Raw genomic sequence first — 18,294 nt, 5'->3', positions numbered from 1 at the left:
GCGGACGAGGCATTTTCAGAGGGGGCCGTGCAACAAAACCATTGTTCTTTCCTTTCGTCCACTTCCTAATCCACCTCTGCCGGGACCATATATTTCTTCAGCTGTCCTAAGGATGTGTATTTCTTGTCTGGGGAAAAAGTACTTTTGATGTGTATATATTTTAGGATGAGTATTGTTTGCACGTAGAAGCTGCTGGGTATGTGCTTGAAGATGTTCCTCAGGCCAAAGGTCAGTCGCTGTCTTTCCTGATGCTGCGATCGGTGTGGAGGTTGTTGGGCTCCGGGCTCTTGCATTGGATGCTGGTACCGTTCATGGGTCCGATGCTGCTCAGCTGGCTGTCCGAGTAGCACCAGCAGCAGAGACACGACTATAAGAGCAAGAAGGGGGGGGAAGAGAAAATAATTGGAATCGAGTTTTAGTTGCAGATTAGGATTTCATTCCATTTGTATATCTGTAATCCTTTTGGCGTTACAGCCAGGATATTGTGAGCCAGGTTGCCTTTTCAGTGCTATGCTACTATGCTAAATTAAAACAATTGGCTCTCGCACATGGCGTCACATGCAACAGACAAATATGAGATGAATCAATAACACATCACTTTGCACGAAATAAAATGGACTTCTTTTCCATTTAGCTCTTCTCCAGTTCGCTGCTGCAGAGCCTGCATATGACCTTGTCGCCGTGCAGACTGGAGGCATGCTTAGTCTCCAGCTCAGAGACCTCAGCCATAAAGGGAATGCATAAATCACTGGGCTGCTTTTACATGTTGAGCATGGAATGTGATCATCGTCGCAGCCTCCGTGTCAGCGACACAGGCCTGACTTCAGTGTTTGCTTTACTGGTTGGGCTAATCTAAAGTATGTGTGTGTGTGTGTGTGTGTGTGTGTGTGTGGAGAGAGTTAGTGGGAGGTCAGTTTTAACATCTGTATATTGTAGGTAAATTCTTTACCTTGAAGCAGTTTTTAAACTTCTTGCTGACAAAGTAGAGAATGATGGGGTTTATGCAGGAGTTGACCGTTGCGAGGTTGATGCCAAAATAATCCATCACCAACAGGAAACTGCAAATAGAAGAATTATTATGATTATTGTTATTTTATTGGATGCCATCGATTAAAAAAAGAAGTCGTTTAAACTTATTTGGAAGCAAGTCGTGCTAAAAATATCAGACACAAGGGACTTTTTCCTCTGGCAATAATCAAAACACAATAGACTCAAACTCAAAATTTGCCAGGCTAGTCCCACTGGTAACTTACTTGAGCAGCTCACAGCGCATCCTGTCATCCTGGTAGTAAACGGTCTTCTTCAGGATCCTGCTGAGGTGCAGCGGGAACCAGCAGAGGCCGAAGATGAGGACGAGGCAGAAGACGGCCTTCGCCACCTCCCTCCTCTGGAGCGAGTTCGTTCCACCATTAGACGGGGAGATGGGAGAGTTCGTGTGACGGGAGGTTTAGAGGTTAAATCCATGCAATAAACACTGCTGGCTGAGTCAGCACGGATTCATCTTCACTCCCACACACAGCTGGCGCTTGAGAAAATGCCTTATTACAGATGTTCCTCACCGTGATGTAAACACAGACCGTTATGCAGGTTTATCCGCATTAAAGGCTTGCTAGTAATACGTTATTCAGACCTGTTTAAGGTGCTCGCTGAGGGCTATCCGAAGGCTGCCCTTCCTGTGGTTCAGCATCTCGCAGGTCATCAGGGTGTAGAACACGGCAGTGCACGCCAGAGGCAGACAAAAGTAGAAGCCAAACAGCCACCAGTCCTTGGCGTCCCTATAGAACTGCTCGTCAAACAGGAAGTCACATTTATTGATCGCTTTTAGTATCCAGAAGAGTGAATGAGCAGATTATTGGGTGACCCAGTCATTTAACATATTTTAGTGTAACCAGAGACGCCATCGCAGCCCTTGTCCTTAGACGCGTGCTTCATGTTATGGATCAAGTCTGAAAACGGAGCCGCTTCTGAACCGTCTGGCTCTCAAAAACACAAGCGTGCACATCAATAATGGCACAATGTAAAAATTCCACTAACCCCTGCCTATCACATGATTTCCACCGAGAAAAAAAAAGAGAGAAAAATGTTAAAGCTGATCCAGTCATTTTTGGCCTCGTGAGTTCCAAAGTACACGATTTGGTGAGAGCATCTTTTAGAGGAGAACCTTGTTGTCGAATTTGCTGTTAAAATGCTAGATTTGCTCAGCCATCAGGGATGTTTTGCAGAAATTTGAGGGAGATTACTCCAGCTTTTAGCATGTGGGATCAATGTGCACATATGGATGGCCTCGAGGTCCCGGATTACGGGCCTCGGTAATTGCACTTGGCCTGCAATCAATTATGTGCTTCAAGTATGCAAACTAAATCCACAAGCCGTTAGAGTATATGGGTTCTGATACTCACCTCTTTGTCTGAGAGTTCATTTTGGGAGGAGTGAAACATAAACATCGGAATTCTTTAGAACTGGGATGACATCCCATTTTTCAAATTCATTGCCCAAAAAGGAAATATTGTAGGGTATCAGTTACGGCATTTAAAATAGATTTCCCTGTAAGCAAATAAACCTGATTAATTACCGACTGACTCCAGAAACACGCATTTTAAAAACAGTGGCGCCATTAGCTGACCTTGCACTTTCTCTCTGCAGGCGGGTTCCCTATCTCTTTTATCCGGCCATGTTTTGTCTCTTTATTTCAAAAGTCAAATCCCATTCTGTACGACGACCGTGACACAATGTGCCGCACACAAGCACGCCTTGGCCTTGGCGGAAACAAAAATATCTGAATGCGGAAGCAATTTTCGAAACCGCCCCGGCGATAAGGAAGCGATGACGGCGTACCATCATGAACTCCGTCTTGGGGTTAAGCATGCAGGTCCGTATGGTTTGGTTCCTGTAGCTGAAGACGACTATGTCGAAGCCAATGGCCTCGGGTATCGCCAGGAAGAGCGACAGCATCCAAATGGACACAATCTCGAGGATGGTCAGCAGAGGGATGCCCACCCCCTGAACTCTGCTCCAGGACGCCACGGCCCTGTACCTGTGATGGAGGGGCGTAGAGTTAGAGCGCCACGCTTATGGGATGGATTAGGCATCATCATCTTTGTCTCTCGTGACTCACAAAGCCAATATTTCCTTTTATTCATGGCATCAAACACAACCAACTGCTCAGTCAGCAAAAAAAAATCTAATTCAAAATCTTACAAATTCATGAGGCGAGAGACGATCAATTCTTTATTTTAAATATCTAATATTTATATATTTGTGAAGCCTCCAACCAGACCAGCCCATGTTGGCAGAGGGGTCTGCCTGCTGGCTTGCGTTTCCCATGCTCGTAATATTTGCTTGCTTGTTTTGTTTCATTAATGCAAACCACTTGTCGAAATGTTTTAGTAAAAACCGGCATCAAGATTTTATGGCAAAAACAATATATTTTTCATGACGCATTTGTATTTTCTCTGTTGAACAACATGGCGGCATTTATATTTTACTAAGTGGTTGTGTATCCACCTTTGTCGCTTCTCCAACATTTTGAGAAGATGCAGCAGGGTCTCAACACACACGCACGCAAGCGCGCGCACGTACGTGCAAACAAAGATAAGCTGCATTTCCTGGAAACAAATAGAGAACAAGACTGAGTCCTCTCTCTTCCTCAAAGAGGACATTAACCTTGTCTGCCGAGTCGGACCTCGGAGCCCAGTCGGAGCAGGCCGGCCTCTTATCGCTCAAGTTGAGTCTAGTGCAAAAAGTGAGTTGACTATTCACGATCATTATTTATTCATCGGGGGGGGGGGGTTTCTGTTAAGGTGCTGTTAAAGAGAACTCGTCAATAGAGCACGTGCTGCTTGCTGTCCGGACGGGGTTTGATCTGAGATCACTGCAGAGCTTTTACTGCACGGACTGATGTGCTCTTAATGAACGGCTGAAAATGGTTCCATTAAAGAAGCAAATAGCATCTTATGGTGGAGCTCACAACAACAACACATTTCCAGTGGGGGGGGGGGGTCAGTACTTCCCTGAAAGTGATTGTCATCCCAGCTCACCAGATGTTTACATTAAACCGGGGTCAAAACACAGATTCGTTGGTTTAATATTTCTTCTGATAATTTGCCTTCATCATCATCGTCATCATCATAATAAAGTAAACCAGCACTGACCTGTCCACGCTGAGGGCCCACAGGTTGAGAACGGTGATGCCCACTGAGGCTTTCTGCAGGAATGGCACCAGCTTACACAGAAACAGGCCGAAGGGGATGTCGTCGAAAGGCCAGCGTGAGGCCAGCAGCTGGTGGAAACCATAAAGACTGTCACAAAGACGCTTGACTTTAAAGCTTTCAGCACATAAAAACACTGTCTGGCTTCATAGCAGTATATTTTAATGAGTTTAATTGAGTCTTTCACTTGATCAGGCAGTAATAATTTCACTTGAGTGGCAGAAACAGGAGAGATCTTTTATTCGAATCTGTGTAAGGCGAGTGAAATGAAAGGACCTCTCTGCGTCAGCCGGAGTTTAGCCTGACGCGGACCTTATGGAGCTCGTCAGCTGACAAATCCTCGCTCTGCGCTTGCAAAGCTTTTACGTGCCCTGGAAACATAATCAAAAATAACTCTCTATTATCTCCGAGCGGTTTTCCACAACCTCTTATAACATTGCTTCCTTCGGGAAAGTCGTTCAAGGCCTTTGCGAGCGGAAGCCTTTTGTTTCGGGCCCCAATGGATTTGGCCCTTTTCCTCCAGTGAGGCGTAATGTATGTGAAAACGTATTTCTCAGAGCTGAAAACTAAAAGGAAGAACTTCCCTTCGCTTCCTGGACTCTATTGTTTCCATGTGCTGCGGAAGTTTTCCCAGGAGCACAGAAGAGCGTCAGTCAGGAAGGGAGTCCTCGTCACAGTTTTCAGTAAGTACGTGCTTATTTTTAGGAGGACCGCTGCAGCCCTGTTGACGTGAACGAGGGGCTTCGGCGTGTTTCCGACAGTCTAAACACGGATCGTACGTTCTTTGCGCTTGAACGGCCCCCCCTCCCTCAGTGACGATTTGCTTTGCCCTCAAAGACCCCCAGTTAATTCTTCCAAGGTCACATTCTTATTTTTCACTTCGTAGATCGGGTTGATTGATCACCCCGCTTTTGCCATTGCTCTTAATTGCTAGGCAACACGTGACACTGTTTACTTGTGTAAATCACCAGAAGACTGGGAGTCCTAAACGTAATCTGTCATACTTAAACGTCTCATATTTCATAGGCGCAACCCTGAGGTAAACAAAAGCGTACAACACAACTGGAAACACAAAAGACCGCGGCTCACAGACTGATGAGAATCATTTACAGCATTGTTTTTAACAAGCAATGTTCACAGACATGAGAATAAAATAGCCCATTTATTTTAATTGCAACCAGCTGACTGGTTTTTATTTTCATAGTGGATCATTTTTTACGCTCAATTTTCTTTTTCTCGGGCAAGAGCATTAAAGATGGGATTTTAACAAAGAAGATTAAAACTCTCAAAGTGATTTGTTGAGTTACACTGATTTTTCAGAATAAACAACTAAAAGAGCCTTTTAGATAAGAGTTGTGACTAAAGTCTTAGGTCGGCACAAGGCCAGGAGGATCCATGTTTATTTAAGCAAGTCGTATCCCTGAGCCTCATCACTAATCTGAATACACGAGGACGATAACGCCGAACCCATTACACTTTCCCGTCTATCGACGCACTCTCTTCCACCCCCACCCCCCCCTATCCTCCCCCTAACATTTCATCTCAGCAAGTCGCCTTTCAGAGCTGAGCTATGAAAATACAAACACAAAAATGAAATGTACCTTGTAAACATTGATGGGTAAATCAATGATGATGTACATGAGGTCACCCAGTGCCAGACTGGCGATGAGGGCGTTCGGCCCGTTCCTCATGCACTTGTGCTGGTATATGATCCTCAGGAGTGCCGCGTTGCCCACCAAACCCACCACAAAAACCAGAATGGAAATTGCGGTGTTGATGTACTTAAAATTGTTCCTGATGGTGGTTGTTGTGAAGCACAAGGGAGGTGGGAGCGGCCTCCTTGAGACACTTTGATTTGCAGAGACCACGGCTTGCGCATTGACCCCCGTGGGCCCCCGGTGGAGGTCGGTCCACACACTGGGGCTGACGGTGCTGTAGAAGCTCGGGGACTGGAGGGTGGAGTGGACCAGAGCGCTGGGGAGAGGATCGCCCTCCGCTTCGGCTCTGTATATCTGGCACATTCCTCTGGCTGCCACGCACGCCATTAGAACCAGCATCCGCACAACCGGGCTCCCCATGACGGAGCGATGCTTCGAATTCTGACTGAAAGACGGTCCCGATGTATCGCTGGAAGGGGAAAGAAGAATCAGACTTTTCAGGCAACGCGTGGGAAAATAAACAAGCAGGCAGGCAACTATCCCGGATCGATTCTTGCTGCCACTTAGAGTCGAACCAAATGGAACGCATTAAATAAATAAAAAAAGCCGCGTGGGAGTTAAGTTCACTCGAAAAATGTTTTGCTAGGGTCACGCATGCATGTGGGAGAGGCTCGGGCTAATCGCAGCCGGTGAGTTATGGATGAGGCATGAGAGCACGCTGGTCCGTCTTGTCTTGTCTCCTTCATTCCTGGAAGCTACTGGTTACATCTCAGAGTCAATAATGCTGGAGCCACACAGTGGAGGCTCTGCATTCCCTGATTCTCACAGCGAGCCCTTTGAAAAGGCTCGCAACGGAATGATTCCTCCGGGTTTCTCGCGTTCCCCCCTCTGTTTCTAATTCCCAGAGCTTTAGACAAGTGGTTTGCAAAACAAATCCCTTTTTTTTTCTCCACCTGGTTTTCTGTGAGAAGCACGTCTGTGCATGTCTTCACCTTTTTACGGGGAAGACAATTAGGTTTCTGGACCCAAATCAGGGCAGCTCATTCCGCAAATCTCCAGGTAAAGTTTCAAACTGTCAAAGTCGAAGCCCTTTTCATCATGTCGCAGCACGGGGAAGGAACTCTTATAGCCCAGAGTCGTTCCTGTTCAAAGTCCCGGCTGTCACCAAGTACACAAAGAACTATTTAGCAGCCAGCCCTTCAAGTAGCATCACAGTTTAGCGTCAGCATGACACGACTGGGATCTGTGACAGCATGCAAACTGATCCAGCCATAAATAATAAATCCGCTTGGTTTTCACCTACCTCTTCTAAAATGTCTGCCTGGCCCCCTTGGAAACCGTCAGGCAAACTTTCGGCTAAAGCCCCCCAGACATCTGTATCACATCACATGAGTAATTAACGCGCTATCAAAGCAGCACCGCATCCCACTTGGTTTGAGCAATGCACCCGTCTGCTCCGAGGTGCCTTCACATTATGGCTCAGTTTCCTGTGGAGAGTTTGCCTGTGTGTGTGTGTGTGTGTGTAGCTGTGTGTATGTCTGCACGCAAATGTGAGTGTGTGTGTGTGTGTGTCAGAGCACCAGTGAACCACTTTGACTGGGTGGGATAGTAAATCTCCACCTCCCTGTGGTAGCAGACTGCCCCCCCCCCCCCCCCCTTTGGAAACATCACTCCCCTCTCTATGTCTCAGACGCTGACAGTCATCTCCAAGGCACACATGCACATGGGGCAGGGGTGCAAAAACAGCCTTCCAATCTGCCCCTTTGCTTAAATCCCCCCCCCTTTGAATACCTCTCCACCTCACATCTCGTCTTGTATACATCATATACAACTGCTTCCTCACACGAGAGGCAGCAGGGATTAGATGGAAAGGAGAAAGCGCGAGGAAGTCGGTGTCCATGTTGCAGCACTGTGCTTCTTTATTTTGTGAGGGGGGAACGGAGGCAGGAAGTGGGAGGCAGCCGCAACTTTTACAGACTAACCACTGTCTGGGTGGTCGATCCTCATCACGCTTTTTTCACTCAAGAACTTCACGTTCAGCGTTGCAATAAAGGCTTCTGTGCAGTAAATTATAAGGAAGAGGGAAGCAACAACGTCTGGACGAGCACTCTATTCCATCGCAATTACAAAATGTCAAACTGCGTTAAAGACAAATCAAAAAACAACATCCAAAACAGATGCCTGGGTGAGATGACTCGATGCCCGAACGAGAGGAGACGGCTCAATGTTGGGAGGGAAGAGTGGTTCTACTTCAGCGTCCATTATGGATTCCAAAATGGACCATTTACAGTATCATGATGTGCGCTGAGAGCAGGAAGAGGCCGATCAAAGTCACCACAATCGTTCTTTCCCACTGGCAAAGCGCTGACACGGCAACTTCTAAGAGGTGAAAGCTGCTTAATTAACTTTAAGTAATTTTAAAAGGACTCAACACCCTCTCAAAAGGTGCGCTGGTGCATAAAGTACACTTCTACAGAAATGTACAGATTTTTTGAGGGTGACAATATGATATTATCTATATTAAAACAGTTCTAACACTTTGCTCTGGTAAGTTGCAGACAGTAGATCCATGAACTAGATATCTCGTAAAAAAATAAGAAATACATCCCCGACTGAAACAATGAATGATGAAATAAAGAGAAATATGTGGAACGCTTGCAATAGTCATACATGTGCACACAGAACACACGTGCACAGATACAACTATGTACCGATCGGCTGGTTAGCTACAACCTTCAGAGTGCTTTGATTGAATATCCTGGACGTCTTCTCTGTGCTTTTATAATCCTTTATTTATATATTCTGTGAGGTATTTGCGACTTTCAAATCTTTCACCGTTGACGTCTGAATTTGATCTTTGTTGGTCACCATTTCACCCAAAAATAAAAGGGTGTAAATGTTGTTATACATTTGTAATTAACCCTTTATGCTTCCACCCAGATCATAGGATTAACTTGCAGGTGCTTTGCCTACCTTTACCTTTAAATGTGACTTAATTGGATAATGCCAATATTTACCGCCATTTAAAATTAAAGGGCTCGTGTTTTCTTTAATTGTAGTCATACATTTATGATGGCTTCTGAATTAGTTATGGTCAGCAGCGGCGAATATCTAATTTATTGGAATGTGATTTGCTGACGGCATCTGATTTCTTACCCCCCCCCCTTTCTTTTTGTTTTTTACCCAAGTCCCTTGATTGTTGGCAGCGTCTATGACATTTTAACTTTTGAGGGTTATAGAGTCTTTGTTAGTAAACCCATTAATATATAAATGATGAAACCTTTACCTGCTCCCAGTTGCTTCGGCTTTCATGTTGTTGTGTTGTTTGGAATCGTAATCAGGTATTAATGCCATTCCGTCTGAACTCAAAGATGGCAGGCTGCCTGGTAATTCATATGCTTGTTCTCTGATGGCATCTGTCGGAGTGTGCTCTTCTGCATATTGGTACATACCCTATGGGAAATTTCAATCCAGCCCCAGACTGAGTGGGTTGTAAGCAATTTCTTAACTGGGACAGTCAGGCGAAAACAGAGAGACATACAGGGAGAGAAAGGGAGACGCAGAGAGCAAGTTTGAGGCCAATTCTACTGTGTCAAGCAGCGACAGAGTAAAGAGGGTTTGACATGCCGTCTGGCTTTATTAATTTGGGACATATGGCTCACACAAACAAAAAGTTACAGCATGAGAGGGGGGAACATGAAATATTAATGGCGGAATTTTCATAACAGTCTGATTAGTTCCAGCACTTTCCCCTCATCTGAAATTAATCAATCTAATATTCGACAGATAATTGGAAAGAGGGAACCTGTCGAAGCGGTAATCTGGTGAGGTGAGCCGGTGGAGGAGTGGCTTTGGTAAAAGCCCTGCCTTTTTCTTCTCTGACGGTTTGAAGGCATCTGAAGGGTTAACGATAACTTGACAGGAGGTTTTCTTTTTCACAACGTTCAGCTGAGTGTCTTTGGAGCTGTGCTTTACTCAAGATTCCAAGTCATAAAAAAAATAAAGTCAGACATTAATCGAAACGGTCTCAGTTAAAATTCTTCCTTTCTTATTATTCCCCTCAGAGATTTAAGATCAAATTCTAATTAGTTCAAATTGGTGCAAAGGAATCTTCCTCAAGGTGGCAGAGAGACCTCGTTGCAGAGATTTTCCCTCAGTCCGACTGAAAGATTAATTTAATTAAGACACAAAGTGCATTAAATAGATGTGATTACATATTTTTGTGTATTCCCCCGCCCCCAAACAAAAAGAAACAGACTCGGGAACAGCTCAGAGCTGCCATCCAATCAGAAACCACTCCCCAGCCACCTCCAAGTACAGATCCAGTCTTGTTATCAGCAGCTGAAATCAGGATGTGATAAAGCTGAGAATAAATATAGAAAGTGTGACACAGAAAGTCATCATGTGGAATACAAGGAAATCATCTTTGTCCTTGCTAGTCCTTGCTTCGCTGCACTGGCTGCCAGTCCAATTTAGAATTGATTTTAAGATTTTACTGATCGCTTTTAAAGCTCTTATGGGTCTGGGCCCAACTTATATTTATGATTTATTGACTTTATATGAGCCCCCCCGCAGCCTGAGATCCCGGGGTCGAGGATTTCTGGTCGTTCTGAAGTTGAGGTTAAAATCAAAAGGTGACAGAGCATTCGCCATCAGGGCCCCTCGGCTTTGGAACGACCTGCCTGAAAATATAAGGCTTGCAGATTCAGTTACTTCTTTTAAAACACTTCTAAAAACGTATTTATATAGACTGGCTTTTAATTGATGGAGTCCACTGTTTTAATTACCTTTCATTTACTTTAATTACACTTTTTTAAAATGTATTTATTTTTATATTTTTAACATTGTTTTATTATTTTATGATTATTGCTGGGTACCTAGTCTCATTGCTTGTGCCCTGACGCCACTGTTGCTTTTATACACCCATTTTACATTGATTAATGTTTGTTTAATATGTATTTTTTGTTTATATGATTCATATTGATTTGTTATTATCTGTTAAAGCACTTTGGGAATTTTATTTCTAAAAAAGTGCTATATAAATAAAGCTTATTATTATTATTATTATTATTATTATTGTCATAAGGACGGAGAAAAAGTTTATTACTGCATGAAATAACTGGCAGTGCGACGCTTACCAGCAGCAAAAGTCCACTTTTATGCAATTTTTTCACAAAGACAGGAATTTACAAACAAACAAACAGCCGGATGAGCGTAAAGCCAAACCGTCCTTCCAGTCGTTTGTCCTCGCTGCAGAACTGCTGCTATTAGCTCACGTTCAGAGTCAGACTTAAAGCTTGCAACACTCAGGCGCTCAACACACAGCTTTCAGATGACAGGGCAACAGATAGCGGAGTCTTTGACATGGTACTTACAGCTCGGACACATTCCTGCTTTCAATCTGGCTCTTGTCAGACAAGACCTTAAATACCCTGATAAAGGCAAGGGTCCGAGCCCATCGCACTTCGCTCCCCTATCAGAAAGCCGGAAATATCTGGGATATTATTACATCTCAACTTTGAATCAGGCCTAAATCACGGATTTTGTGCAGTGCATTTTAAACGTGGAGATCCGTGCGTGCTTTCTGGATATGCAAGAGTCCGCTGAAGCTGTGATCGGCACGTTGCAGTCGTTCGCTCTAGGTAGCTCACGTCTGAAACGCATCTGTGGACGATTTGGACGTGGCATGTGACTTGTAAACACAGCTGTGAAGACCAAGTGGCCAGAACTCAGGATAACAAACCTCAGTCAAAGCAAGCCTGGTTGTGTTTCCTCCTTGGACGTCCAGATGCTGCTCTCTGAAGGCCGGATGGAGATGCGTGAAAACAGTCTCATCATATTATGCTCTATAGCTACCTGCATGCGTTTTTGTCTATTATCTCCACCTCTGGAGCCGATGGGGGGATTAAACATTTATTATTAAAACATTATTGTTTTTAGCTGCAGGTACTGAGATATTGGTTAAACATTACTGGTGGCTACTCGACGTGTGCAGACCCTGCCTTCCATCAGTGTCTGCACGCTTCCCTCTCTATCTATTCCCAACTGACTATCACATCCAGTTGCTATTTTGATTGGACCAACCTCCCACCTGCCCCTCCCTTCCTCCAGAACACTTAATCCCCACCACTTATCGTCCTTCAGTACTTGCGGTGCTTTATTTCTACCTTAGATGTTTGGCTATTTGGCCCATTCATATTCATTTATTAATAATGAGAGTGATGTTTTGTCTACGTTAATGTGATGCTAAAGATCTTTCTAAAATGTATGTAAAATATGTTTTACTTAATAACTACATGACAAGAGAGGATAATTCTTGGAGCTCGAATTCAAATGAAATCCTGAACGTTCATTGAGAAGCTTTGATGTTTGTAACGTTTAACTCCGCCCACCTGAGGGTTGTTTTGAGTTTAAAGTAACTGTCAGACATAATTTCACAGAAGTTCTGCCACACACAAAGATGATTACATTTCATAAGGGGTTAATAGCAATAAATCTCACCTAATTGTTTAACCGTTTGACTCTATTTATAACACACTGCATGGCTTGCTCCTGTCGGTGGTGCAACACGCCACAGGAAGCTGTACTCTTTTCCTTCAGCTGTGCAATTATTCAAAAAGAAAAATGTAAATAAGTAAAAGAAATATTAGTGTTTATCCCAAATATACGATAAAATATGACTTTAATGACGGTGGTGCAAGTTGCCTCCTCCTCCAGATATTCCGCTGAACCGAAAGGCCCAGAACGCTGCATCTTTGTTCCGTAGTTCCACAGGACGGCATCCCAACAGTCCTCTAGTTCATGCAGATGATTTTTGAGTGACCGGAGACACTTCTTCTCAAATGGGGGGGGGGGGGGGGGGAGTGAATAACTCCACCAGTCACTAAAAGCAGCATCTGGAAGACGTTTCAATAAGGGTTCACAAATTAAAAAACTAAACGAAATGAAAGAATGAAGCCGACTGACTGTTGACTGAACCGCTGCATCGTAAAGCTTCCCCGTTGTCCAGAAGACGCATCGGTGACGCACGCGGTTGCTCTGGGCAACGTTTCGCTTCGTTACAACGGACACTGCAAGATGATTTATCTGGAGTCTGAACTAAAGTAACCATTCTGCTGCTGAAAGTACCCGCTAGGGCACCGTGTGTGTGTTATTATGTGGCTGCAAATACAAGTACATGGCAGAAATGGCATAATTTACTCATATTTGTCTTACTCGTGCTACAAATCGGTGTCTGGCTGTTTCTTTAAAATCAGAGCAGCGTGTGACCCGCCTTCAGTTGGAACCTTCACTGACTGTAACGGGATACCCAGAGCTTTTACATCTCATCTCTACACATGCAAACAGCGGCAGTGTTGCAGCTTCATGCGTGATGCATTCACCTCTCGTGTTTTGTTTTTATTTATTTTGTTTCTGCTCTGTGTTGATTAACGGACCAAAGGGACTTCCTGGCCCCTTCGTAATGTAAGACCTCCTTCTGAGTACTTCCTCCTCCAGCAAACTGGGCCCCAGACTTTATTCATGACTACAAGGGAGGATTATAAAGAGGTATGGAGAGCACTCTTTCAGAGGTTAGAGCGGTGGAGACGCCATCTGGCAGCGATTATGACGGGATGAGACATTATGCGATGCTTCTTAAATGCGTATTCGTAAAGAAATATGTGTAAAATATTACACATATTTATATTTATAAAAATGAGTAAGGAGTGACTGATTGGCAAAACAAGAATAAGTTGTAGCCGTTAACATGCAATGACAGAAATAAAGTCATTTCCTTGAACCCTGCAGTTTACATCTTTATTAAGTCTTTAATGGGCTCGCATGTTAAAATAAATGTTTAATCATTCTGATTAGCTGAGATTTCTGTGATGCCTGGTGCTATGCATATTATCTAACCACCACTCAGCTCGGCTAACCTCGGGCACCCATGTGACCTTTGACCTGTATAATGGATCACTCATTTTGCCCTGGGGGGGGGGGGGTCAAAGGATAGTCTGAGGCCCACCTGTGTAGACAATTAAAATAGAAAGATTGTTTTCCGAACTGAACCTGAAAAGATTTAAGGTGCGACTGCAGCTAATGGAAGAAATGTGAGGCATTGTATGAGACAGTGGAAATAATTTACTTTATGGCATCCTTTCTAATGGCCTAATTGTCTCTCAGTCGTCGTCGAGTTGAGCTATTAGTATTGATCATTGAAAATGCCTTACATAAGTGGTTATAATGCGTAAATAAAAACTTCTGCATCGCCTGTCAGTTTACATTTGAACTAAAGCCTCATTGCAAAGCATCAGATTTCACTGGCTGAGTATTTGCCTGCAACTTTACCGTAATCCTGATGACTTGCTGTAGAGGGTGCGAATCGCAAAAAATATATGTCTCTTCATTCGGAACAATCGTCATCATTATTCCCTCCTCTCTCGCGTGCTCACTCTAAAATTCCAGCTGTCACCATCTGAGGCCGTAGATCTAAAAACGTTATCATTTCATCTACTTCCTCCGCCTCGTTATTCTCAGCAGCATCATTAGCCACCACCACCAGACAGCCTTCTGTCACATTTAACATGTATATTTGACTTGTAGTTCATTCAGTATAAAACTTTATTTATATGTACAGCCTTTTAAACAAGCTTAAAAAAGCAATCTGTGTTTCCTCTGCTACCCTGCATTTAACAATGTGCTAATTGACAACCTTATAATAGTTAGCTTGAATGAACTCTGTGTTTCATATGCTGTGTCAGCATTTGTATGAGCTGGCTGGTTACCTTCTTTTTTTCCTAATCCCTCTTGCAGTCAGGCTCGGTGCAGAAAGAGCAATCCTCATTGACGTCATTGGCTCAAATCCTGAGCTTCTTTGCACAACTTTCAAAGCTGCAGATGCATTTGTGCCAAGATATGAACATTGCATCCTAATACACGTAGACACACATACAGAATAGTGCATACTCCAAACCCTGCTGCCAATCGGGTCGTGTTGGGTGCTAAAACATTTGTCTGTTAAATGGTAGGATTTCTGAAAGCATCAAAACCACATCGAACAAAAAGCAGCCACGCAAGCCGCCTCTTTGAGCGAAATGTTGTCCGTCTGTCTGGCTTCAAATTGAGATCGTACTCCTCAAAGACGGCGCTAACCTTATAAAGCTCTCGTTACACAGTCCAACTGAAGACAATTTGATTATATCTATTCCTGTTGAACTAACATCAAAAAAAAAAAAAAATCCATACTCTGACTCTCGTCTTTCACAGGAACAAACAACAACAGACACCAACAGAAAGCCGAGCAGGATCAATGCTTTGGAAGTCAATTCACCCCAGCTTCATTATTTACTATTTATTTATTTAAGGGTGAAATCAGGTGAAACATGCCACGGTTGCACCGGGACCACGAGGCAGAGATCTGTGGAGCAGCATGAGAGGCTTCCTGTGGTTAGGGACCCTCGGAGGAGGGAGGGATCACAGTACAGCCTACAGCCGCACCTCCACCTCCATCTGATGTCGTAGCCGCAGCGGCCGGGCTAATGATCCAGACCTGTCGGCGCTCGGCTCAAATGGGGCAGTCATCAATATGTCTGTGGGCGGACTTGAAAGTCCAATCCAGCCGATCTGCAAATTGATTTTTTTTTTCCTCGAGTATTCCGTGTAACAATATAATCACGGATTCACAATGTATTTACTCAAGAGATTCTGCATTATCTTGCACTTCTGAAAAGCTTCTAAGCGATCATCAGTAAAGTTGTAAATACTTTAAAGAATATTTAACGAAGTCACGTGGTAGTTTAAATTGTACTTTAGTCTACTGTCCCCAGAAATTCCACTAAAATCACCCCTCAGAGTTATAAACGATGCATCCGTCTGCCTCTCTCGTTATAACTGCTTTTAACTGTTTATAAATGAAAAGCAACTTAATCTAATAGATTAATTGAATTTGATTCTTGAAAAATAGCCCCTTACTTACTTAATAATACCTACGCTGATGGAAGAGTCTGCTGCAGTATAAAATAGCCTGCTGACTAAAATAACATTTGTACCCTCAGTTCATTTTATCTTTGACTACAATAAACAGGAATACCCTCCCTGCCCCACCCGCCTTCCGCCCATGTGACAAAAACAAGGAGAAAATTGGTGGACAGAATCAGGAAAACCTCTTCTCCAAAACGTTTCCTGTGAAAACCCTTCATAAAACGCAAACACGTGAGAAGCCTCGAGACGACCTCCGACGTATTGGGAGGGGCGGTAACCTACGGGGAGCCCCTTTAATCAGAGCGCTCGGTTGCTTAGGAGTTGACCCTATAGCCTCGCCGCCTTTTTCCAAAGATCCTATTTCCCAGAGAGAACACATGCAGTCTCATCAAGTATATCCAAGGAAAATGGGGCCTCACCCAGTGACCGGCGAGGCCCTTTAAATTCTCATGGGAGATCCCGTCGCCCAAACTTCCGATGATTCAATTGGACGAGGAGAACTCTTGTGTGTGCGTCTGTTTATGTGCGTCTGTATAGTCTTGTTTACCTTTCTATAGTCTTTCTAAACCACACGTTATTACATTCATGCATCGTCTGATTTCCAATATCTCCTCTGACATATTTGATTGAAGGGAACAGAGGAAAGTTTCTGGGGGGGGGGGTGGGCCTTTGGTGAAATATTTAGACACAGGAGACGCGGATGAGACCACAGCTGGTTTTAATCTGGTGAAAATGTCAGCTCGTTCTCCTTCTGTTAGTTCTCTTCGTAGCCCCCACTTTGTGTAGAGGTATCTCACAGTAGTATGGAGAAGCCAATCGGGTCGTTATATTTTATATCTATAAAATAAAGGCTCTCTTCTCAACTCAAAATAGGCACTGCAATTAAAAAGAGTATAGCAGATTTTCTGTTTGAGTGTGTAGGCGATTGTTGTTGTTTTTTTATGCAGGATACTCCCTTCAAAGCAGGTATTGATCCATCAGTGGTCTGTAACATTGAATCGTAATGGAGCAGGTCCTAAAAAAAGTAGCGCCAGGTACCAGGTAGCTCTAAGCCACTGGAAATGCAAAAAAAACAAAATGCAAGTTCAGCCAATTAGCTTTGGAAATTGGATTTAAGAGCGATTTGAAGACATCAGATGGTAGCAAAGGAGGTGCAGGACCTCCTTGTGGAAAAGTAGAACCCCAATGGAGAAATACTTGGGAGAGAAGCATGTCAGCAAACGTCTGAGTCGCGAACCACATCTGATTGTTGTGTGCACATTCCACCAAACTGTGGTTAATTGTCCTTTTGGGTGGCGTCCTGGAAGTCTACAGTTGTACCAGGAAGCTCAATGCCCACGTCGATGTAGGAAAATGACCCAGGGAGGTTGTTTCTAAGAGGACTGGGGCTCTGGCAAAGGATTGGCCCTATAGTAAACAGCCTATTTAAGGATTAAGTGTGAGACATTAATGAGGGACACGTGGTAGCATGGTAGCATGGTAGCATGGTAGCATGTGGTCAGACCTCCAAGTGAATACAAATTAAAACTGACTGCTGCGGGTTGACTGAAAAGTTCACGCACCAATCAGATGGTGTTTTGTCGAAGATCCCGTCTCTACCATGAGTAAAAGCGTAGCGCTTCCCCATTCCTCTCGCGGTCGCTTGCGCGGCGCAGAATCGTAAACACGTAACCGCTTTAATGGTAGCCTCGACCCCTCCATATGGTAGCACTCAACTGATAAAGGCTCGGAGGCTGGGGTGGTTCCAGGACGGAGTTTTTGTCACAGGAAAAGGAATTGGGATTAAAAGATCAAAGAAACGACTTCGGCTTGTTTCATGCAAGCGAGCGCTTATAACTATACAACCTTTGTTTTCTTAACACAGATGATTCTAGCAGATATAGTAAATCAGCCTGTAAAAATGCCAGACTTTGTGTGACTTTCAACAGTATTCCATATTTGAACTTGAATCTTTTGATCTCGTAGTTTGAAATGAACAGCTGACATGCGGGGACACAAGGACAGAAACAAACGTATCACAGTTGTCTTTGTGATAAAGGGCAAAACACGTGAAAAATGTATTTATAAGCATGTCGATCATCATGTTCAAGTGATGTCATGGGAGTTGTGGAACCCTACTTTGGCTGATCCCCTCTGTCCAACTTGCAGTGGCCTCTAATACCGTGAACTTTGTCGCACAGCAACAAACACACACTAAAAGCCTTTGGAACTGCCCTTGTGTTGGATCGTGTTATTACAGATGACTCTGGGGTAAAACTCTGCTTTGGGACCGGCTTGGGACAGGCGTGAGAATTTCCCAACCTCTCCCAGGGTTCAGTGGGCTTTGGCTCTCTGCCTGGAAGCGTCAAACGCTGGACGATGTTTGTCCGGAGTCTTACGATTTCAAAAGTGTCAAATGAAAATTTGGCTAAGCGACTTGTAAAACGGCTCTCAAAGCCACGTCTGAATAATAACACGTCAACACAGTG

General features: G+C 44.0%; 1 protein-coding gene across 1 annotated transcript; it reads right to left on the bottom strand.

Moving 5' to 3' along the window:
* Window positions 1-229: 229 nt before the first annotated feature.
* Window positions 230-7,287, bottom strand: ednraa (endothelin receptor type Aa). The gene is made up of 8 exons (XM_068750688.1): window positions 7,170-7,287; window positions 5,810-6,335; window positions 4,152-4,279; window positions 2,836-3,034; window positions 1,631-1,783; window positions 1,254-1,387; window positions 950-1,058; window positions 230-367 (listed from the first exon to the last, which is right to left on the bottom strand). Exons 2-8 carry the CDS (start codon window positions 6,284-6,286, stop codon window positions 230-232), a joined length of 1,338 nt encoding a protein of 445 aa, XP_068606789.1. The 5' UTR covers window positions 6,287-6,335; window positions 7,170-7,287.
* Between the last annotated feature and the right edge of the window lie 11,007 nt (window positions 7,288-18,294).

This window comes from Brachionichthys hirsutus, chromosome 17, assembly GCF_040956055.1.
Source record: "Brachionichthys hirsutus isolate HB-005 chromosome 17, CSIRO-AGI_Bhir_v1, whole genome shotgun sequence".
NCBI lineage: Eukaryota > Metazoa > Chordata > Actinopteri > Lophiiformes > Brachionichthyidae > Brachionichthys > Brachionichthys hirsutus.
Note: the sequence above shows the minus strand (reverse complement) of the source record. Positions and strands in the feature narration are given on the sequence as shown.